Source organism: Falco rusticolus, chromosome 6 (assembly GCF_015220075.1).
Source record: "Falco rusticolus isolate bFalRus1 chromosome 6, bFalRus1.pri, whole genome shotgun sequence".
Classification (NCBI taxonomy): domain Eukaryota; kingdom Metazoa; phylum Chordata; class Aves; order Falconiformes; family Falconidae; genus Falco; species Falco rusticolus.
Window position 1 is genome coordinate 7,956,367 of NC_051192.1, and position 25,273 is coordinate 7,981,639.

Genomic DNA, 25,273 nt, shown 5'->3' on the forward strand with positions numbered 1-25,273 from the left:
TGTGTGTGTATACATATGCATATATATATATACATATAAAATCATAAGGCATGGCCTTACAAGTATAACAGATGCTGCTCTAGTTTGTAGTTCTGGCATGTAAAAGAGTCATAGAAAATACTACAATGTGGATAAACATGGCATTTTATTTTATTTTATAAAAGAAGGGTAAAACTTTTTTTCCTTGTTGAGAAATAATTTCCTGAAAATTTAAACATCTACAAAAAACACTAACACAAATACTGCTTCTGGAAGATGTGGGAAGTTGTAAAAGAATCTTTTTCCTACTTTATTACGCTGAGTTATCTTTTCACTTGGTCATGGTGGTTCTATAAAAGAAGAAATCCCTCAGAACTGAAGACTTGAATACTCCAGCCCAAAAGGTAATACGCTTACAACATGGAAAGAAAAGACTTTGAACTAAAAGCCTCCTCAATCCAAACTAGAGCACACTGAAAAAAGGATTTTTAGCATATTCTACAGGCTATTACTAATATTTTAGTTTGGCGTCAAGTATATCCTGATTTATCAACATTTGTGGGTTAACGTCTACAGGCTAATATGCACTTTAGTTTTCAGTTTAAGAATTCAGTACATCACGTGGTTTTTCAATATGTGACTAATAAAAAGCAACCTTTCACAACGAAATAAATACATGCTTAAAATGAAACCCTGAAATTAGCTCTCTCCTGTAGTTCCTTTCATTCCCCAACCCTGCCCTATAAGACTGTGACTGAAGGAAATGCCGTCCCATTTACACTCACCTTCCGCTGCACAGACCCCATTCTTACAGACTTTGCATCAGCAGACTGGTATGTGAGCCATAAGCCTGTATCTACGTGTTGTATGAAGCATATTGAATCCCCGTATTTTATTTCAGGTGCTCCCATTCCATCCACCTCTTTTCTTGTCCCTATGTCTAACTTTTCCTGAGGAAGAACAAGAAAAAAAAGTTATACAAGAACAATAACCAACATGTTAATATTTGCATAAAATATTAAATACTAGGCAACTGTCTAGAACAGGACCTAAAAAAATACTTGAGGTCATTCTTTAATGAAATTATTTAAAAATGGCAGAAATGCCACCTTCAAGTTAAACATTTAGGGAAAGATGGAGAAAGAGATCCCATTGACACAGAACCCTAGCTCATTACAGTAGGAGAGCCAGGCGTATTCACCTCACCTGCCTAGGAAAGAACTAGGATCATAACTGACAGTACATGTCATTACTGAAACATAAAAGCTGACAAAACACCACCAAATACATTGAATTCCCTACGTGAACCAGGCATTAACCTCCAGAAACTTTTTCATGGGGATTCTGGGTTTTTTTCCAGCCTGGAAAAGATGAGTACCTCCCTACAGTTTCTGTCACGGAGAAATGGCCTTTAACCTACCACTGCCTATCACTGCCCAGCAATGGGCTTAGCATTTCCTGAGGGAAAAAAAAATATAAATAAATCCATTTCTGCATGTTTGTGACCAGCCTGTTGACATGCTGTAAAAGCAGAAGGGCACGACCATGTTATCAGTCCAGCTGGTGTCCTATACAAACAGCAGCTGTTTCAGGAGAGGAAATTTAGTATCCAAATACTCTAATTTGTAACTGTAATTTGAGGTGTTGCCCAATATCTACCTCTTCTAAGAACCAATGCCTTCCCCAAAGACATCCATTTGTAAGCCAAACAGCCCACATGTCCTGGTTCACGGCAAATCATCCATTTAACCTCTCCAAAAGTATGTGGTTTGACCAGCTGATATACCTCACCTGCTGCACTAGCTGGTAAATCCAAAGGTAAGTATGAAAAAACACTTGTTTCAAAGGATCAGTATGTATCTCGTTAACTGTAGGAAGGATGTTAATGTAATTATGCCCAAAACTTCTCAGGGACTGGTGCAGTAACTCCCTGGATTCTGCTTCTATAGATGCTCACACGTGCCCTGTAAGAAGCAGCTTAATTTTCACCACTGCTCAAAAAAATCACTTGTGCGAATTCAGGGTGCAAGGTGATCCCCTTAACCAAGCACAGCTTCAACCTTCTCTGCTCGTACTCATCAGCAATAGAGGACAAGTCACTTCGTTCAGTTCCTCAGAGTAACGTTAGGAATAACGAGACAAAAACTTCTACATGTCCTGTCCTACTACACACAGGAAAGAATAGAATGATTACACCATCCACGTGTGCCTTGACCATCTGGGGAGACAGCTTCACAGTGAAAGATGACAAAGACTGGGGTTTTTATATGAGCAGAAAACAATCTCTAATTTATTAAAGGATTTTTAAAAGCATTTATTAAGTAAAGGCAAATGTCATGTAACTAGATTCTCGTCCTACAATTATAAATGCATTTTGAAGCACTTAAATAAAAAGTAAAAAAATAAAATTACCGAGATGAAATTGATACCTTTCATAACGTTACACTTCCAGATATAATATATTGATAAATTCAAATTAGTAAACTGTTTCTGGATACAGACATTAATTTCACTATCTTGTAAATGCCCGATTCCTTAAGTGCTGAAATTCTTATTACCATGTATCAGTGGACAAGATTTTAATAACTGATTTATAAATACATCTGATGCCAATTACCGAGTTATTATGTGCTTCTTTTATCAATTAATTATTTTGCTCATATCATTTCTCTAAATGTTGTATTCAACTCTTTCAAAGCTAGCACAAATAATGTGGTTGTAGTAATAGCTGGAAATTGAAAAGCTACTTATAATAGGACATTGCACACAAACGATGTTACAGGAAAAAATAAATCAGGTCCTGCCATCACATGAAGAAATGACAGCCTGATTTCAAGCTCCAGTCTTCTGAATTATCTTCATAACTAGAAGATAGTGTGAACCTGTGTGAACATACTGTGCTTCTACATTGTAAGATTTTCTTTTCTTCCTCCTAGCAACTAATTCTTAAGACAGGAATATATGAATTCACAAATTTTCTCATAAAGCACTGTCAATAACATGAGGGATTATTAATTTAAAATACTATTCCGTACTTTCTTTAAAAACCACTGACTGTAACAGAAATTGAAGGGGTTTGATATTGAAATCTTCATTCAAATTAGAATTAAAGTTAAATTTACTTAGCGTAAAAAATTGCAGCACCAATAATTTGCCAGACAAGATCTCTGCCCTCACCTATGTAAGTCCAGTGACAACTCTGTGTGTAGGTTTAGAGCCCAGACTGGATTTAATCACATTCAATTGAGCTCTTTTTTGCAGAATAAACACAGCAGCCAGGAAAGCATAAGAGTTAGATTAAACATAGGAGGGAAATGGAAGCTAGGGGATGGTGTAGGGGCAGCAGAGCATTCATTTGGAAGCTTTGAGACACTGAGCCTTTTTTAGGGATCGAAGAAAAACCACAAATTGTTTATAAAGTGGAAGATTTGAATGGAATGCTGGATTCATGCCAGTAAACAGCAGGCAGTGGAGAAAGAACATGTAATGAATCAATCCTATCTACTGTAAAATAGTTCAACAGTGAAAATCAGGATCCCAAAACCATCAGAAATCACCATGTCACCATTTGATAATTGCATATTGGTATAGGCACTACATGATGCAAGTTTCCAGCCCACTACATCCTTACCATAACCTGCCACTACATAACCACCTGCTAATTCTTCCTACAGGATATTTACAAAGAAAAGCTTCAGTTTTATTTGCAGTCTAGGCCTATTCTCAGACCATCAACTTTTTCTAAAATAATAATAATAAAAAAAAAAGACCAAAACTCTTCCTTCATTACACTGGAACAAGCAGAAATTTTTGGGTTTTGCAACAGTCAGTAAACAACCTCAGTAATGCAAAGCTACAAGAATGCACTGGAAACAAACAAGTTTATTGAACATTGTGCCAGATTCTATCCAGAAGGATGTGCTCTTTATAAACAGCTTTTATTCCACGCATACAAGAATACAAGCAAATATTCCCACATTTGTTGTGGCCCAAATGGACAAAACAATTATAAATGGTTTTAGATTAATGTGGAAAAAAATTATTCTGAAGCCTTGCTTTATACGTGTTATTTCACTGCAATGTCTCTGTTTCATTCCTTATAACATTCCAAAATTGATGCTCATGATTAAAGCTTGCTCTTTCAATTTTATCTGTTTTCATCTGACCTGACCCGTACCTTCTGTGGCATACTTTCAGGGTTGACCTTCTAGCAGATCTCACTGACTGGAAGAAGTTAATTTGTGACTGCTTTTTAAGATTATATTATTATATTTCCTATGAAATTTTATAAAGAAACAGGTGAAGATATAAAAATACAGGCCATAAAATGTTATTAAAATGGATGTACTTCTGTCCACTGGTAAAGACTGGACAGAAAAAGCAGACTTTGTACAGAATGTATAAATATTTCTAAGTCAGTAAAATTACCTTATTTCAGTGGAAAAGTGAGATTAAGCTAATGCTTTTTATCAAAAAGAACCAATATTTAGCAAATGTGAGAAAAAAATCCACAGAACGTAAATCACTACAAATTCAAGTCTATAAAAGAGACGTATGTTTGCAGAATAAATTGTAGATACCTGTGGACATCCTGTGCTGAGCAGAGCAAGACTCCAAAAGAGAAAAAAAGAATTTTCTGAATTTCAGATGTTGGAAAGGCTAATATAATTCTCATTTAATGCTAGGTATTAGGGTAATACATAATAACCAGAGCATAAAGCCCAATTCCCAGACAAAAATGAAGACACTGTTAGCTCTTCAGAATATCCATCTCTTCTGAGTGCTGTTTGGCTTGTGATGTTTTTAACCTTTCACATTTCTTTGTTTTGCTGAGATATTTAAAGAATTTTAACACATAAGAAGATTCTGATCTAACTGTTTGATTCTGTATCAAGATATTGTGTTTTCGGGGAAAAAAAAAGTATGTGTCTGTGTTACTTTGAACATCTGAAAAAGTATTCTGGTTCATATAAGACATTGTATAAAAAAACTTGAACTTTCTTGTTCTCTTCTGTTTATTTTCAAAATGCAGCACTGGCAAGCTAATGGGTTTAAGATGATGAGTAAAGGTGTCTGCAAATAATGAGGTTAAAAACAATAAATGTTGAGCATTTACATTTGCATCTGAACCTTCAGATTTACACAGGAGAGATTTTCCGTATTTTCCTTGCAAACATTGAAGCTACTTTTCATTTGGAAATGGAAATTATTATCTACTCACATACCTGAGGGAACTGAGTCTTTAACACTGCAAATAAGGGTATTCTTTCCCCATATCTGACTTTGCTTATCTAATAGCACAAGTGTGGTCTTCATAATTCTTCCTTCCTCTACTTTTCATGTAGTGGAAAGAAGAATTATGACTGTGGCAAAAAGGGATGAAATTGCTATAAGAAAGACCTAGCAACTTGGCATACTCCCAGCTATTAATGATCTATATTCAACAGTGAAGATTAGGGGCTGCCACTTATCCAGGAATAATTATTTTGGGCTAATTACACACAACATCACGAGTGAAACTTTGGATGGTTTGTCCATACATGCTTGGAGGAAAAGACCTCTAAAGCTTCTTACCTTATTTGCAGAAGCCTTTCTAGGGCTGCTATAATTTTGAAATATCTATTTAATGCTTTTTGCCAGAGAGAGAAGTCATCTTAAAATTTTTAATGCCTGTATCCTAACAAAGTGAAACACAACACTCCTTTAAGAAGTCCTAAGCAGGAGACTGGACTCATCCTTAGCAATGAAGAGCAAAACACATACTCCTCCCCTGTGGTATCTCCATAATTCCTTCCAAGTAAGTCTGTAGCTAAAATGAATGTTGATATCCACAAAATTAACTTTAAGTACAATCTTCCAAACTTCCGATTTCTTTGAAAATCCGTATTTGAATATCAGTAAGATTGTATCTGTCATTTACTGATTAGCTTATAGACCCCTTCTAAGATACTCTCATGTTACTTCAAGAATCAATTACCATAACATGTTTCTACATGCCTCAAAGACTTTTATCTCTGCTCTACTCAGCACAGAATAGGTTTGGTCACTGAATGATAACTAAATCAATAAATGTTAACTTGTAGGACAAAACTACTTCAAAATAGAAATTCTAAAAAATACTTCCAAATAAGACTTCCAAGTTCAAGTTGAAGAAAACAAAGGAAGAAACTTCAAATAGAGTATTTTCTAATCTCCAAAACGCATGTGTATAAGGTATTAAGAAAATTCAGACAAAGCACCTTCTCCATATCAACAAAAGATACTCTCTGGACTGCTAACAATTCTTGCCTTCAAGTATTATTTTTTTTTACTAAATAATCCATGTAAAAATAGCTCACAGTATATTGTTCCATTCTTTTTGGAGTAACCCCTGCTGAATAATAATTCTTGAGAATCAATTAATTAATTATTTCATCCTCCTTGCTTCAATGGAGAATAACTGTTAAGATCTATAGTAATTGCAACAGGAATTCCCCAATACAGTTGCACTGCATTGTCCTAAAATATTGAAGTATTTCTACGTTACCAGAGTGCAAAAGTCGATATACTTGTTTTCAGGTATATATTCATTTCTTATCTTCCCAAAGAGAAAAATAATTTATAATATATAAAGTAAATGCTAAAAAGAAGTTATTGAATAATTGTTTACTATTACCATATATTTTAATGCAATAGGAAATACCTAAATCTTGCTTACAAAAGAGATTAGAATTACTACTGGTTATATTAATGCTGCACTGATTCCATACCTTGGAAGACCGAAAACAGAATGCCGTAGATTTTACATCTGCTTTCTCTTTGTCTGTAAGAAGAAGACTCTTGTCATCCAGGAGACTTAAATATTTTCCTGTTGTTATATGCCTTAGTCTGAATGGCTGTCCCCATCTAATGTGGCTGCCACTCCACCTAAGAAAGTTCATAAGGAAACATTTGTTTTTTTAAAATAAAACATAGTTTTTAACTACTGGCAAAAATATTTTCAAGTAAGTTGTACCACCAACTAGTTGGTAAAAGGATAAAATTCTAAATGTCAAATTATTAGCAAGAAAATGGCTTCTTTGTGGTTATCTCCAATAAAACCATTCCAATAAATAATCTTGACCCAGTCATTTTCACAGGCTGCCTTGCTTCAGACTGAATTCCTCTCTAGGGAAGATACAGATCCCTACAGAAAAGGAGGCTTGTGCTGCACCCAAGGAGCTTAGAACTTTCAGTTCCCTCTCCATTTCACCTCCCAGCAGCCGAGTTTGTTCACTTTCCCAGAGCGCTCTCCTTTCAGCAGTCAGCACACTCCAGGCACACTTTAAACAGTGTGCAAAAAACCCCAAATCAGTTAAATAAATAAACAAATATAAATAAAAATAATCTTAAAATAAATTTTAAAAACTACTACGCAAAGGCTGGCCAAGATTCTTCATATTCTATAGGAGGAAATGAAGGAAGAAAGGCTAAGATTTTCTATCTAAGCTCCCCAAGAACACCCGAAGGTGAAATATAGTTGCTGGTTTCTAACTTCTTGCCATAAACTGAAAAGTCAGCTCTTCTGTGCTTCCTGATTAACTCCTGAAGATAAACTTGTATTTGGGTTACTGAAAACAATGCATTTCACAAAGCCTTCTCAGAAGGCTTCTCAAATATTCCTTTGATTGGAAAATTGGCAGAGCCAGGATGTTTTCCTGGATCTTCAAAATACTTTCTTCAGCCTTATATTTTCAAAAATTTACGCTTTAGATGCATGTGCATGTTGCTTTTTGGAGAGGAAATCATACCTTTATTTTATGTTTGCAAAACGCCCATCATAATGGAGCTACCACTTATTGCTGAGGTTCTGATGTGCTTCCACAAATACTAGTAATTCTCTACATTTACTGTGGCTTGAAATAGCTTAAAATTATCAACAAATGTTCACATAGTATCAATGAAATATACAAAACATCCTTACGAATTTAACCTGATTACCCATATCCGAATTTTGTATTACTGCATCTTCTTACTTGCATTTAGTTTCAGGTACAGCATTTAAAAACGTAAAAAGTTTTTATGCAAATGTTTTGCATATATTCTTGTAAAAATCTGAAAATCCCTTAAGTTAGCACTTAAACAGGTTTAAATAATATTCATTTTCCCTGACGCATACATGTAGCAAATCAAAGCACTTACCTATTCAATATAAATATCCATTTGTTTAAGCGTGTCTTCTCAGAGTTGGCTATACTGTATGCAAAGTGTGCAGAACCAGTGTGGCAGGCAGGAGTTTTTAAAATGCAATAGCAATACCGGGCTGCTGTTTTGTAGCAGGATTTATTATACTTCACTAATTAAACTTCTATATCTTTTTAGTTACCATTTTTAAAGAATCCAAAAGAAAGAAGGGGGTTTACCCCCAACTATTTGTATCCAAAACAGTGTCGCCAGCAGGACCAGGGCAGTGCCCGTCCCCCTGCGCTGGGCACCGGTGAGGCCGCCCCTGGACCCCTGTGTTCAGCTTTGGGCCCCTCACTGCAGGGGGACGTGGAGGGGCTGGAGCGTGTCCAGAGCCGGGCAGGGGGCTGGGGCAGGGGCTGGGGCACCAGCCTTGTGAGGGGCGGCTGAGGGACCTGGGGGGGTTGGCCTGGAGAGGAGGGGGCTCAGGGGGGACCTCATCTCTTTCTACTACTACTTGAAAGGAGGTTGTGGGCACATGGGTGTTGTCTCTTCACCCAAGTAACAAGGGTAGGACAAGAGGAAATGGCCTGAAGTTGCGCCAGGGGAGGTTTAGATTAGATATTAGGGAAAATTTCTTCACCAAACGGGTTGTCAAACATTGGAACAGCCTGCCCAGGGAAGTGGTTGAGTCTCATGACAGTCACAAATCTCCGCTATCATATTTCTGGATCTGCTAAAGCACATCAGCTCTGCACCTTTCCTATTATGGGCCATGCTGGGGAGCTGCCTTTTTCTCTAGTCTGACTTGATTTTCTCTTGTACCAATAAGAAAAAGTAAACAATACATGTAGGGCAATTGAGCCATGCCCCCAGTTCACACCTGCAGGATAGGAAAAAGGACAAATCATGTGCACTTACAAGAAAAGCCTTTTGAGCAGAAAGTATCTTGTGAAGCCATTTCTGACTAATAAAAGTTATTTTCTGCAACATGAGAATATGATCCCTGCCACCTTTTGGGAAAGAATGCAATGCTAAGCAATAATATCTAGCATTCCAAGGCAGGGCATCCCAAGAGGCAGTCTGCACATGCAGACTGGCCCAATTTCTATGAGTTCTCCCCTAATAAGGAGAGTTCAGAAACAATGATTTCTCCAGAATTATATAAAATCAACAGAATCAACCTTATATCTGCAGTCATTCTAGGAAGGACTAGAAGTGATGGAGGACTTCAGGCATGGATACACTTAAGTTACAAATTGAAGTACTGGCATCAACAGTAATGTGCCTGCAATTTAGCAATGAATTTATATAGCTATTAGCATACCATGCAGGAAAACAGGGAGGTGACAGACTTGTAGGAGAGAGTGGTAGTCTTGTGATTTTATTTGGTTTTTTTTTTTTTCCTGGTAAGAAAGTCATGTTCCTTAAAAAGAAAGACTGCCGCTACCTTTGCTTAGTTGTTTTGATAGTTCTCACACTTTTTCTCAGTCATATATGTTCAAATGTTTACACTTGAAAAGTTTGGATGCAATGACTGCCAAAGTGAGATAGTTGTAACAGAAACCTGTAGTTTCTCAAATCCACATGTTGCTTCAGTACCACTGCTTATTAGGGAAGTACACGTAATCAGAAAAGTAAAAAGGCAGAGATCCTTCCACAGTTTCCTTCTTGTCACTTAAGCACCCTCGAGGTCAATTTTAGTCCAAAGCAAAAATCTCACTGCCCTATCAATGACATTTAACATAATCCTATTAAATAAAATGCACACACAGAAAACAGCATCATTAGAACATAACCTTTCCCAAAGCTTCCCTGATTTAATCTCTAAAAAGCAATCATTTATTAGTCACTACAAATTTTATCACAAGCACATACTGTAATACAACTTAAGTGCAATTTTACAGTGCAATTACCTTAACAAACAAGGCAAGAATTTCTTACCATCATTCCAACACTTCCAACAATGCAAGGTAGCATTTTTTTTTCCTGTAAATTTTTGCCTTTAGGACTTCCAAATGGCTTAAACAAGTTACGGGGTGGCACACATGAACTGTTATTTTTAAGGAAAACAGTTCTGATTATGTCACAGATCTGTTAAAGATGTGAATTGTAAATTCGCTGACAGCTATAACAACTTAAAAAAAAATCAAAATACATATACACTGCACGTGTGTTACATCCACTCTACAGGAAGACCTTAAGTTTTTCATGAAACTGATATAGAGCACTTTTTGAAGATTATTTTAGTATTATCACTCTGGGTTTATAGCTATTAATCTGATTTTTATAGGAACATTCTTATTATACAAAAAGTGCCCTGCAAACAGACTTCTTTTTGTGAGAGAGATTTTACTTACGCAACTCTTAGAGTCTCTAGTCGCCAAAGGGAACGAGCATGAATTGACACAGCGCCACCTTCATAATGGACAGTTCTGGGAAACAAGCAAAGGCACAGACTAAATGCTCAGCTCTGTTGGAAGAAACCATATTTGTTTGTTCATTTAACTACATCTCTCATTTTAAGACTGAGAAAATAATTATCGGAACTGTCAGATTCAAACCCATCTCTTATCAAATATACCTTCAGACTTAGTTACCCTATTTTGTTTTAATTGTCTTTAGCATCCATTATTGTGATATTCATAACAACGAGATTTATACAGTGTTTGCTTAGATATCTTTCTTGTGTTTTAAGGATAGGGAATCCAGGGAGAAAAAAAATATAAAAGTCAATAGCCTGATAAAAATATTTCTAGATTCTAACAATAAATAATAAATGCTGATAAAGATCTGTGATCACTGCATACATCCCACAAGAAAGGCAGTGTTTTCTCAGAGCTTATACTATTAAAATAACCACACAACTTACTATATTGAATTATGAAAATTCACTTATGTGACACTGTATTTTATTATCATAGCACCTGAAGTTTCACAAACACACTGATACAGTCTTCACACATCTGTTAACAGATTCCTATTTCCAAATTTTATTATTTAATGACCCTACTAGTTCCTCCATATATCCATAAACCTAAGTGCTTCTAAAAAATAGTAATTAAGCCTAAGAAAAGGTTGGGTGTTTTTTTCTCCATTATTCTATACACAGGTAAGTGATTTATATATGATCAACAAAATGTTTTAGCTTTATGGTCATCAAGAGCCCTGAATAGATAACCTGACTTCTCCTCAAAATAAACACTGAGTAATGTGGTGAGTATTAGCACTGCCACTCTAGACTTAGGGAGTCATTCTCTGGACTGCTTCTCACCTGCACCTTTATTTCTGCCCTAAAACACTGCCAGAATTTAAAAATCTAGGCCTTTCCTTTGGGAAAAATCAATACAGAAGTGCCTTATGCAAGGTAGTGCTGTCGCTATGGTTATCAGGTCAAGCATGTCAGGGAACAATGCCAAAGAATGGCCTAGTTTTATGGACCCTGGAAAACCTTATGGATTGAGTAAATGGGATCTTCAGCCGACATCAGGCACTGCCAAAAATAGCCAGAGAAATAACTTTAGGGAATATTAATATTGAATTTGTAGGCATTCCCCATTGTTTATTAGAAGCAATTTTTGGAGGACCACAACTTTGGAATCTGGTGCATAGTACTTACAAGGCTTTAGCTTCCAAGGTCCTCCTGTGGGTGTAATACAGACAGACTGAATGCTTAACACAGAGGAAAACCCGGCATTGAAAGAAATGGTTCAAAACCAAAAGAAATAGTAAGTTAGAATATATTCCTCAGTACTGTTGACAATATGAAACTACAGATATGCTAAAATTCATCTTGGAATATGCTAAAAAGTATAAGGAAATAAAGACTCCCAAACTTCACAAAAGAATGAAGACAAACTAAAGGGGGAAAAATGAGTTCAAATACAAAATAAATATTGCTCACTACAATTATAGAACCACTCACACTGAATACTTGTGACCCATGCATAAATAGAAGCCCTGGCACATTGTCCACCTACTAAAAAGGAGTTACAAGTGCATATATAAACATGTACAAAATCCTCCCCTTGACCTTATATCCAGTATTTTCTCCACGTATTAGTCATTTGCTGCAATGGTTGTGGTGCTAGGAGCAGCTGACAGGTAAAAGTCTCTCATATCTCTCTCACAGAAAGGAATGAAATTCAAAGCCAATTTTATTTTTTATTGAAATTGATCTTCATTGTCATTGGGTTTGTTTGTTTGCTTGTTTGTTTTTTCAAGTCAAAACATTGGGATTATATCCTGGCTTATTTCAATATGAACCTCACTGACCAAAATGCACACAGGATTCCTGCACTCGCAGAATAAAAAAATTCAACAATTTTTTGCAGCAGTTTTAAAGTCATTAAATTTATGAGAAATCGGGTAAAAGCAAAGGCTTAAATTAATCAGAATATTTCATTTTTAAATTGGTACCTTATTACTTTTCAGGAATGAAGTTCCATTTCACAGTGGAAACCTGGAAGCTGTCACCAGTTTCTCAGTCTGAGTACTCTTTTGAAACTAGCTTTAGATTACACATAGCAGTTGTGTCAGTGTAATTTTAAACATCTAAAAAAGTGCCCATTGTGAACTTAAAAGAATGGCTTCTCATGGGTAAAGTAGTGTTCTTTTATGTGACTGTCCATCCATTATTTCCTTTCGCTGTTCTCCCAAAGGGGAGTTATGTCTGGGAATGGCCATGTAAGATGAGAAAATGGAGAAGAGATAGAAGAGAAGAAATTCTAAATATAAACATGTGATTTGTTTCCCAGAAGAAATAAAAAGCATCCTAGGAATGTCTCTTCCATATGAATGAACGGGTACAGTAGCAACAGAGGGGGGGAAGGCAGAAAGACAGTGATAGCACTTTAGGCACAACAGTCAAAAAGGCAGTAGCAGCAAAGCCTCAGCAAAAGAATAAAGGACAGCAATCTGGAGGGGGACTGAGAAGGAGCTGGGGACTGGAGGGCTAGGGATCAGGGATCCCTACAGGAAAGCACAAGGGGAAGCCCAGAGACTGGGTTTGAGCATGCAGCAGCAATACTTCTTATGGGCCAAAAAGAAGATACATGCTACAAAAAAAACAAGTTGCCACAAAGCACTAGAATACGGTGCCAGCTCTTGTGTCTTTAGCTAGATACTGCCCTCTCTACTGAGAAGATGGTAAAGAAAAGGTGGCTTTGAATAAAAGATCTCTTCTTCGTTGAAGGAAAAGTCACTCTGCCTTTACCGTAACAGCATGCATACTAGCCATTGCCCCAAAGCAGCTGAATACATTCATAACCCTGATCATCTCATAAGTTTTTATTGTCTAATAAAATATGTCTTTAACTGTCTAAGAAATCCAAAGTTCATTTTCAATTCATTTCAATAAAATAAAAGAAGTAAACTGTTCTGCGATTGCTCCAACCAACTTCCTTAGTACTTGCTCTATATAAAAACATTATTTGATAGGATGTACCTCATTTCTTTTTATATACTCTTGACAACAGTTCAGTGTTGAAAAGGAAGTATGATTCATAACATTTTAATCCTTCCTGAAACTAAGACTGGTAAGCCATGTCAAAGACTGGTATTACTAGGTCAAATAAAACATTGCTTTTAATGACATTGTGAATAAACCACAAAAATTCTCTGAGTATCAAAGGGTTACTGCAGGCTTACATTGATAAGATGGAAAAAAAAAAATTGAGTTGCGAGGTACAATGAAGATGCACAATACTTGCCAAACAGTGTGTGCACATTAAAAAACCTTGTTATGAAATTATGAGGAATGTAAATGCATGAGGGAAGTACAAATAACAGCAGAAAAAGGGAGGACAAGAGCTACAATGAGTGTTACCCTTCCCATGGAAAGCTCAAGATACCTTATACCTTCTAAGCCATATCCATAACCCTAAATCTTGACTTTTTTTTCCCCTATTCTTTCCAAAGCATTTTATTTGCATATTCTACACTTACGGAATAAGGCTATTAACCACTTTCCTTTTGAATGAAAATATCTATAAAGAATTCAGAGCCTTTGAGAATTTTCAGTTCTTTACTATAAACCTTAATCTAGTTAATTAGCTGGTGTGACGAAGTCTTTGTTTGCCTGACCTGTGCCTGGAAGTTACATTTAAAACATCATCCTTCTCCTGACTACGTCATTAATCTATTTAATTCCCCTTAATATAAACAGTCACTAGAGCTGGAACCTGCCATCTCACTGGTCTCACGGTGCTGGGGCTGCACTTGCAGCACCACAGACCACAGACAGCACACCCACCCCCACCCCCCCATCCCCACCCACCGGGCACTGACCGGTGCTGCTCCCACCTGCTTACCCCGGCACCCTCCTCCAGCCTCCCCAGAGGTGATGTAGAGGCACAGAGATGGTAAACATCCAAAAGAAAGCTTGGTGTTTGAATCTCTCACCTCCAATTGCAATAAAGAATTAATTACACAGGTAGAAAATAGACTAGCACATATCAGAACCCCTGGAGAATCATTACTGGCTTCATATTCGTATTGAAGTATTGTCCAGCAGGGAGAGGGCAATCATTTCAGCAAATTCCACTGACTACAAAAGGGCATCAACTGAGGCTAAAATAAATTACATTAAATGACAATGATTCAATATTGCTGAAGTAGTATTGGTTCAAGAACCTGTAAATCCCAAGTTCCATAGCAATGAAATAATGGAGTACAACTCAGTAACATGGAGTGAATCGGGGTGCCATAAATATGGTATAAATAAAATAACAATATCGCATCTGGATTATATGCAAATGAACAGATCCAAATAAGATGTCAAAGTTCAAGTTACAGAAATTGTTCCGCTCCCTCCAACAACAGATTTAATTTGAAAGATCAGCCACTGAAGAGCTCGATGGATTTTTTTCAGATTAATTTATAAAAGCAAAGCACAACCATTTCTATTCAAGGCTTGTGTGTTGTTTTGGGCATGGGGGAAAGGTTATTGACCAGTGGTGGGTGAAAACTTGCTGAGTTCACATTTCAGTCATAAATAATTCTTCACAGGTGCCAGATCCCAGCTTTTCTGGGATACAACAGACCTCACGAGTTCATAATGCCATATGAAAGAGTGCATTTTAACTGTTGAACGAGAACAGTATGGAAAGGAAAGTGAAAAGGAGCTGAGACTGGCTAAGTCACATTGATTTTGACTTTCAACACTTTAAAACCCTGTCTATACATTTCTGAGCCTAACACAAAACATTCAGTATAATACACAAAAGCCTTAATGTAATACGTTTAACCCAAAGAAACTCTCAAAGGCAGGAGTGACAGAAGTGCTGAATGACAAAATTAAGCTCCACATAGACATTCCCTCATGAAGGCCTATTCTGACTGGATCGTTTGTGAAACTGGAGTCTGTGCCACCTCAGGTGACGCTTCACAAAAGCCGGGAGCACTTTGCTCTCTCTCACAGGAAATTTCTTTCTGTTACAATATATTTCTGAAGGGTCCAAACTGCACCACAGCCACCACTTAAAAATATTGTATTGCAAATCAAAATGCAAATTAGTGGCAATAGGAACATTCATGGCCCCCTTCTACACTGGGAACTATGAATACTCACAGTCCTACTCCTGGACTTCTAAAAGCATATTAATGACAGTGGTACAATAAAGAGCAAGCACCACAGCCCCCAAAAAAACCCCAAATAATTTTGATTACATATTTTCACTGCTATCTGCCACTACTTATTGGGGACTTCCAAAACAAAACAAAAAAAAAAAACCACCAAAACCTAAAACCTCAATAAAACCCCTGCAAAGCAATTAAAACATCTACAGTTATGCTGTACTGTATTAATATGTATTAATGTATTAATTAATTAAATGTATTAATAAAGTACTGTATTAATAACTAGCTGACACTTTTACAGGAAAATAAAAATGACACACATAATACAACAACATCAAAAATGTAAAATAATTCCTCTTAACTGAACAGTAAAAAAAGGGGGGCAGTGAACCAATGAAACTGTGATGGGGGAAAAATCAGCGTGTTTCTTACAATACTTTTTAAATCTTTGCTGCACAACCTCAATTTATTATGAACATTTCTTGCATTTTTTTGTAATTAAAAGACTGAAACAATGGTAAACAATTTCACAGAAGCACTTCAATGTATACCTGCTCTAAATACCAGCTTCCACCATAATTAGAATAAATTTATTCATTTTATTAATTCTTTCGATATTATAAATTCACAAGTGAAGACTCAACACTATACCACTTCTGTCAGCTCACATGATGGGAACCAGGCCACAAACCATGTGGGCAGAGAGCGGAGGAAGAGTTGTCGAGATAAATACAGCTACTGTGCTGCTGTAGAAGTTTCCCCTGGCTTTGAAGTTAAATAGAATCTAAGTAACCACCAGAACACCGAACTGATTACGCTAATGCCTTCTTTTGTATATCTCTACCTATATTTATTTTTTAATCTATCTGGAAATGCTTCTGAAATTTGAATTGAAGAGCTACAGAAACAACGCTGCAAATTTAGGTCCAGTTTGCTATAGATAAGGCATTTTACCCAATAAAAACACAATTTAAGGATTCTGTGCACAAGGCTTTAAATACTTCCTTAAATCAGCAACGTACCTAACTAGCATGTGCAGTAAATTATATTCAATCCAGTGAAGCTGCACATACTTAATCTTTTGCCTGTTCCTTTTTTGTTATTCATTTGGGTCAGAGTGAGTGAAAACTACCAGGATCACGGCCACTCTGCTTGTGGTAGTTTTAAACAAAAAACCCCAAACAAACAACCCTATTTTTTTCTAGCATAATATCAAGTAAACCAACATGCTACCACAACCATCTCTATTTGCACTGCTTCCAACTGGAATGTGTTTTTTAATTGCAAAGCAAACTAAGTCTAGCAACTTCAGGGAGAATCTACTTACAGCTTCTTCCCAAGGAAAAATAAATTTCTGAGTGGATAGGAGCTCCCCAGCCTAGAGACTCTTGTGTGGTGAACAGGCCACTACAATTATTAAAACTTGTTTTAAGGTTTCTGATTCCAGCTAGATTGATTTTTTTTTTTTTTTGGAGGGGGGGGGGGAATAGTTCAGGCAATAAAATCCTATTTTACTATTTTTCTTGAGTTACTACTGCAATAAACTGTTGATTAAATCAGTTCTCTGAGTCTCCCAATACACAAATACTCAAAGCAGTCTTAAACTGTAGTTCAGAGATGTAACCTTTGAATAATGCCTCACTGGTGTTACATCAAGAGCTAAGCACCTCTACATAAAAGGTAGCATTATCAGAGACAACTCACGATTTCTCAGCAATTTTTACCAAATTCAGCTAGGTAGCAGCAGCAGACCAGTTCTCCCAGATACCATCTTCACTGGGAATTTAAATGCACCAAGACACAGCAGCCTTGGCAACAGGTAGCCCAGCCACTTTGCCTCCGTGCTCTAACCCCATCCTACGCCTGCATCTGCTGGTGCCAGGGCAGGAGGTGCGTACCACTGAGACAACGGGGTACCACTGCCTGCAGGAGGGAGGGGGCAAGGGATGAGCCACTGCTCTAGCAGTCTGCAGCCCCCTCCCCCCAGAACTGAGGGGCCATGGCCAGAAGACAGTACGGACTGGGCTTTGCATGCAAGACCCAACACTATGGCTATCCATTACTGGCCAAAGGAACTTTCTGGATCTCAGTTCTTGGAGGAAGGCAACATGATCATCCTCTTAACCAGTCTTTCACCTTGGGCAAACACCTGCTTTGCCAGTACCAAAAGCTGGCCCTGAATGTTGCTTTTTTTTCCACTGCTCACTGTGCAATTACATCTCACCTCTCTATACCCAAGTCCCTCATCCACAAATACGATGATTCCACCCTACCTTCCAGTGATCACAGTAGCACAATTTAAGGATCACATGGAAGGACCCAGAAGCTCAACAACTAAGCAAGGAAACACAGTATGCATTCAGAAAAAATTGTGAGAGACAGAAAAGAATTTTACAGCCTTTTTATATGACTATTTATGCCACTGTACCAGGCTCTTCCAGCACAGATTTGGATGACCTTGCCTCGGAGGAAGCTTTGTTAGGTTCTGTAACCGCGAATACGGGATCTGCATTGTCACTGTTTTGCACGTTTCCCCTGTGCTAAATGTTCTTCCCCAAGATTATAAACAGTTTGAGAATGTGTGACTTCTGGTAATCTCTGGAAGACTTTTATACTCAAATTTATGTAACTGTATCAACGCTCTAAGAATAGAGAAAATAAGCAGTTATTTTTAGAAACTGCCTGGGAGGATCCTTCCCTTCAAAACAATTTATTCATTCCCAGAATTAGATACCAGGTGACACTCTAGAATAAAACTGTTATTTTAGGACTGTCTGATCATTTGTTTATTTGAAAATGCATAAAAGAGGAGGCCTTTGCAGAAAAAATTAAAATGAGATAGAGAATTAGTGAGTCACAACAGAGATGGAACTTCTCAGTGTTCCTTTACGCTGCCATTCTGCAGAGCAGAGCTGCTCCTCAGGCATACGCTGGAACAAAACAAAACCAAGCACAACCACCATAACCTATCACCAGGCTATTTCAAAAGGCAATGAAAGGATAATACATTATTATACTCCAAATATATAATCCTTTACCATGCCTTATGTGCAAAAGTTATGGAAGTTAACTTAAAATGAAAGCTAAAATAATTTATCTTACAATTTTCTGCCTGACAAAATTACCCATATTTTTAAAAATAATTATACCAGCAGTTAAATACCACCCATCTAAATAATTTTTGCATGAATATTGAAAATTGAAAGGAGCCACCAATTATCCTTTTAGATATTATTTTGAATAGGCAAGAGTCCTCTAATTAGAGATAGCAGTATAGAGGTTTTAAGTAATAACTGATTTACTAATAATGTAACAGGAGAAAGTGTGGGGCACAGAGTGGTTATACCTAACTCCATAAAGTCAAAAGTAATTATAGGGTATATTCCAGGTTTATTAGTAAAAATAATTTAAAATACTTCAGAAAAGAAATAGAACCACAGAAAAAGAAAACATGAAAAAGAAAAAACCCAACTTATTTTTATTCTGTGTTAGTTTATTAAAGAAAGCTCCTGAACAACAAGATAAGTTCAGAAAATCAAGTCTGTTTTTTATGAAGCACTGAGAAGCAATGTTTCTCAGTATTGCTACCAGGAAATATAAAGACAAAGATATAGGTACTATTTGTTGTCTACTAGCTCTGCTTTCTTTGGGGTACTAGATGCATAGGGGAAAAGGTAGACACTGCAGAAAAAAATAATGGTCTGGACTGCTTACAGCACTGGTCTCCAGCTTAAGAAATGAACCTTATGCTTCCCATGTTACAGAGCATCATGTGCCTGTACAGGCAGATCAAACAATTTTTTTTCTTAACTTGCAACTTCATGTTCCTTTATTGCAATTTATATATAATGTTAGTCTTGTTGAAGAGAGGTAGATTTTTACTGTGTTCTTAAGTGTTGAAGTTCATTACTGAAGTGCTTGATTATCCTATAAATCTGCAATTACAGTGTAACTACAATTTTTAAAAGGAATTTTGCAGGATTTAGACTGAAGTAGGGGCAAACATTGAATCCTATTTATTTATCATCTCTTTTCGTCACTTTCAGGGTGAGGATAATAACAGTAGCAATAAACTCCAAGCTGTAATGGATCTGGCACATGGTAACTAAAAGTAAAACACAAAACGACCACATTTTACAACTCAGCATTTTGAAATATCTTCTGTGTTCAAAAATTATTCTCTTGTCTAAAAAATGAAAAATAGCCAGGAAGGGTTGGTTAGCAGCTGTATAAGAAAACTGTAATATTTTAAAAGTCCTGGAAGATTTTTGCTATATATTATGAGAGCTTCCAGTGTCTTGTTCTTACCTTTACCAATCAGAATCAAATAGAATAAAAAACACACTTGTATTTGCAAACCCAGAAAACTCATTTGGAAATGCATGAACAGCACTTTCTTTGTCATGGAAATGAAGCTACCCAATACGCTGCATTAAACAAACTATTCCAAAATCAACATTATCATTTAGCAATCTTCCACCTGAAGGTAGGATTAAATCATATGATGCTGCCCTACTGAAAAGAAGCTTAGAGTATATTTTATTAGAGCAAATAAATAGGACTTTGATTCACCCATGTAATAACTCCACTGAAACACCAATTTCAGTGCCAGTCTTCTCATCATTTGCATTTATTAGTTAACTGAGAGATGCAGACCAAGCTGTATCACTTCTCTACTTCCATTCTAGGATTCCTTTAGTCAAGAAAATAACCATAAATTAAGTTCTAGACTACCATGACAGGTACACCTGAGCTCAATACCCAAATTAGTAGCCTTGAAGGACTGGGCAGTAATGGTAACATAGCCTGTCCTGAGGAAATTTTTGTGATCACAGAAAAAAAACACCAGCAATAAAGAAACCAACAGATTTCATTCGCAGTGTTCTTAAGTTAGCCAAGACAAGAGCAAGTTACCAAATATCACTACTGCTTTTACACATAGTGAGTGAAATCAGACTTGAACAATACTGAAAAGAAAATGTAAAGAGGCTCATGTCCAAAGTTCATCTCAACAATATTTACGATATCCTTCAAAAATCTGTACTATCAGTGACACTTAATATTGATTCAGCAACATTTATTATCCCATTGTAAGCTGGAAACCTACCTTCTTTGTTCTTCTCCGTGTTCACCAGAAGGGACTGTCAAACATTCATCCATGTGACCATGCAATAACCTCAGAACATCCCCTCCTATCAGATATCCTTGAATAAAGGGAGAAAATAAAGTGCACTTGTCTGAACACAGCAAGATGTAAAACTATAGATCAAACTGTAATAAATACTATCAATTTCTTTTTTTTTTTTTCCTGATGGCATTTTATGTTACTTTACAGAGAGATTCAGAAGAAGTGGAGGTATCTCGTACCCTGGGGATCCAGCTGGATATTGCCAAGTGAAAAGCTTCAAGTCGGCAAGAAGCAAAGGGTGGATCAGGAGAACGAAAGCCACAGACAGGGGATTCTAGAGTTAGTGCAACTCAGGAATGATTGATCTAGTGGAACCAAGGAAGCAAGTACTTCCCTCCCAGATTACAACAGAAAAAATGGGAGATTCTTCTATTTTACCTATTCACTTTTGGGTTTGATTTAAGTTAAGGATTCCAGTTTATATACTAACAAAACTAAAATTGATTGATTGATTTAGTTAACCTTAAAATAATTTTTGGTGTCTTTGGAAGTTTTCTGTGCGTCAGTTTTTTTGCGTCAGAGATGCGACATTAAAAACAAATACAATTTTATATTATAATACAAATATTGTATTATAATCTAGTAACTGAAGAATACTAAGACTTAGATTTTAAGTGCAATTCAATGGTATTTTTTCAGTTTGACAAGCTAAACATAAACTCTTGTTCGTTTCCTAATATCACCTTCTCTTCTTGCTAGAACTGGCTAGTATCAAATTCTGCATTTAAGCTGAATGAGGTAACATAATCCCTTGGGTTTAGTGTTATAACAAAAACAATTTTTAAAATAAATATTATTGGAATAATGTTTTGCAGTTATGTCTGTATTAACAAGTGATGCTTTGCAGTAAGACAGGTCTGTACAGGGAAATGGTGTTGAAGACCCAACAGTCACACTGTACAGATGTCACAGGTTTATTTTGAAGCTACAGGGAATCTTTTTCCTGAATATACATCAGGGAATATTTCAAAATACATTTTTTTAAATCATCTAAGTCAATATCAATTTAGTACTTATGTAGCAAATATTAGCATTGAATTTTTAAATTCTTGGTTTTGACACAGAGGTATATGACCAGGTAACAGTAGTTATTAATTTTTTTATTATTATATATTAATTTTTTCACAGACCTGTGTCAATATAGTTCTGGAGATGTTCTGCCCTGAGCAGCTTTTTTCAGGGTTTTTTTGTTTGTTTTGTATTGTTTTGTTTTTCAAGTGCCCTCCATCTGCTTCACAGTACAGAATTAGCAGAATTACTTGATCTGAGTCTAAAGCTCTGTTTTGACTTAAACAACTGACTTCTGCATAAGCCAATTTTCCAGAAATACATGTAAACAGAAATCATTTTCTTGTAACTACCTACCTCCAATATCCTAGTTCATTTTACAGACTATTTATCCATTATTTTCACTTCTAACTCATTTAATTGAAGTGTTTCAGTTACTAACCTTTTTTAATGGGAAATTTTGATTAAAAGAGTATTGTAGTGTAGTTATTTCTATACACTAATATTTTGTTTAGGATGATGACATAGCATTTTGCAGATACTAACAAAACTAGCTTTATCATCCTCTTCTCCCCTTTTGAGGTAATTTTGTCCCATTTGGCTACAGTTTTACTGAGGCATATAGAGTAAGGTCTTACACACCAAGTGTCAGATTAACTCTCCCTTTACAAGACAACTTTGAATACAGGAACATTTGTCAGTTTTACTAAAGTAAGGCCTTTGCTCTGATTCTTTCTGACATCAGCCAGCTGATCTTCTCCAGAAAAGATACTGCTTAACAAAGAAAATGTCTATACTTCAGAAAAGTGAAAACGGAAAGGCAAAGCAACAAGGAACAAGCAAATACACAGAGAAACGCACAGCTGCTAAAATCATATTACATCATTTTCCCATGGTTTCCTGTGGGGTCGAGGGCATAACATGACACTGTATCACTGTGGATTTCTGCTTCCCAAACAGCCAGGCAGGTCTCACTAGTGAAGTTCACCATCCAGAGGGATGCGGCACAGCACAAATCTGGGTCTCAGCTAATAAACTGGACTGGGACGATTAACATGAACGCCACACCAGTGCTGATGAGGCACATGGGGTTTACAGCAAGGAGCAACAGGTTGGAGAGGAGAAGGTTTTCTCCTCCCATCAACAGAAAGATTTCCTCCATAAAGTTTAGGACACTGTTAAGCAATGCACTAGAAATTTTTTAATAATGGATTGCACTAGAAGCCATGTCAGAGAATCTGACTGTGCAGCATGATTCTAAATATAGTCTAAAAATACAGTGAGTATATAAAAAGGAGTTGTTGGCAATGCTGTCCCTGATATCTGAATAAGCAGAGCCGTAAGAGCATTCCACAACTGTGTTTTAAAATACGCCAGATAAAGGAATTGATGTGAAATGTCAGTCTAGTGAAAAAATAGTACCCAAAAACCCCAAGGAGTAAGAAAAAAAAAGACCTGCTGCTTTAACCTTCTTAAGGTTCTGTTACAATAACTACTCAATACAATTATTCTGTAGAAAACTAGAAAACATTAGGCTTTACATTGTGACAGACTTTTCAGGAAAACATGATCCACTTCCCTGTGGAACCAGCAGCATAAATTCAGGGATCCTTGTCCTTTCATGTCAGAAGCTACCTTAAAAAATCACCTTCTTAACTCCTACATAAAATACATTTTGAAAGTTGTTCTTTCTCTTTCTGTCTTTCCTCTCCTTTTATTTTACTTCTCAGTCATATGTTCCCCACAAAACTATTCCTAGTCATAACTCCTAGGATTTCACATCCTGCTTCTAGTCCTCTTGCCTATTTTTTACGCAGTTTCAGGAACACAAAGGTATGACTGCATGTATCAGAATAATCTGGGATAACATTTTAAACCAGGACCAAAAGCCACTAAAAAAAAAATAATGTTATGAATGTTGTTATACCTTTAGCAAAATGAGAACTGAATGAACTGTTCGGTATTCAGAAAAAAATATATAGAAAACTATCAGTGTCACTTTCAGTATAACTTTCCGTCTGTTTTCAAAACATCTGTATATTTATTTATTTATTGGACTGAATGTTTACATAAAAGAAACCCACTCCCACACTTGGCAGAATAATGTCATTTTTCAGGTATTTCATGTACAATCAGTCTTTCCACAATTAAAGTTGAGTCAATCTCACCTTGGGCAGCTTCACTTCCCGAACTGATGGGTGCTACACTCCAGAGCGTTTGCTGGAAGGCTGCATCAACGTGCAAGCTACCATTGCCATAAGAGAGATGCTGAAACCAGGAAAGAAAGAGGCTTTTATTTGGGATTAATTAAAAATGTCATTACAGTATACAATAATAGCATCAAACGTTCTCGTTTCCATCATATATAAATTCTTCCTTATTGACTGTGTAAGTAAACACAAAGTCAGCCATTGGTACTCATCAAGGGACGTTAGAAATAAAATTTAGAGTAATAACAGTGTAATTGCCTTCAGGAGACATACATAAATAGCACAGAATGGTCAGCTGTTTGGGGTCTCAGATCACAGTACACACTCTGAAGAACTGATTATTAAATACTGTGGGGTCCTTACACCGCCATTCTTCCTTCTGTACACAATGGGATTTCCCACAAAGTTTGAACATTGGGATGTGACATTGATCTGTATTTCAAGCGTAACTCACCACTCTATTTCTTGTGGGCCACTGGCTTCCTAGAACTGCCATCAGATCAAAGAAAGCAAGCAATCAAGTAAGTAACTTTGTAAGGTACTTAAGGGAGTCCCCACGATATATTCTTGCACAAAAGTTTCATGATGCAAGCAAATATGAAAAGATTTTTCTCTGAAAGGCTCGCTTCCTCCCTAGGGATCCAACGGATGCTCTTTTGCTGTGTTACTCCCTCTCTTCTGCCATGTCTCAGGTCCTTACAGTGAGCACCACATGTGCTTTCGTGTGTGTCTGTGTGTTATATATTGCATCCATGTAAAATCCTTTGTCCCACACTATGTCAGTTCCACTGATACACTGTTAGTGCCGAACAGCACAATCTTTTGTAAGGTTATGGAACCAAGTGTTCCACAAAGAAGCAGCTGCTTTGAAGTGTACTGTTTGTCTTACCAGTCCCATTCCTGCCCTGCGGGCCGCCAGTTTGTTCGAATTCCTCTGAGATCACTACACAGATTCCAGTTAGCTGAGAAATTCAACCAGTACACTGAAGCAGGAATATTGCTTTTTGAGGAATCTATGTTGTTCAGAGCAGGCTAAAGAGAAAGAGAATAACTCCTCTCTCATTTAGATCTGGCATCAACAGAGCACTTCTTCTAACAGTGTGCTTTGTACATGTTAATGAATTTATCTTCAGACAAATGGCACTGAATTAGCATGCTGTTTGATAAC

The 25,273-nt window shown here is 36.7% G+C and overlaps 1 protein-coding gene across 11 annotated transcripts in view; it reads right to left on the reverse strand.

The window, feature by feature from the left end:
- The window catches only part of RYR2 (ryanodine receptor 2), a 434,536-nt gene that overhangs the window by 222,903 nt on the left and 186,360 nt on the right, over positions 1-25,273 (reverse strand). For all 11 annotated transcript variants that reach the window (XM_037391531.1, XM_037391524.1, XM_037391528.1 and 8 more), the window contains 5 exons: positions 24,064-24,163; positions 20,807-20,903; positions 10,482-10,556; positions 6,729-6,885; positions 765-929 (listed from right to left, as the gene is read on the reverse strand). In XM_037391531.1, the coding sequence (XP_037247428.1) occupies positions 765-929; positions 6,729-6,885; positions 10,482-10,556; positions 20,807-20,903; positions 24,064-24,163 (594 nt within the window). The remainder of the gene's footprint in view (positions 1-764; positions 930-6,728; positions 6,886-10,481; positions 10,557-20,806; positions 20,904-24,063; positions 24,164-25,273) is intronic.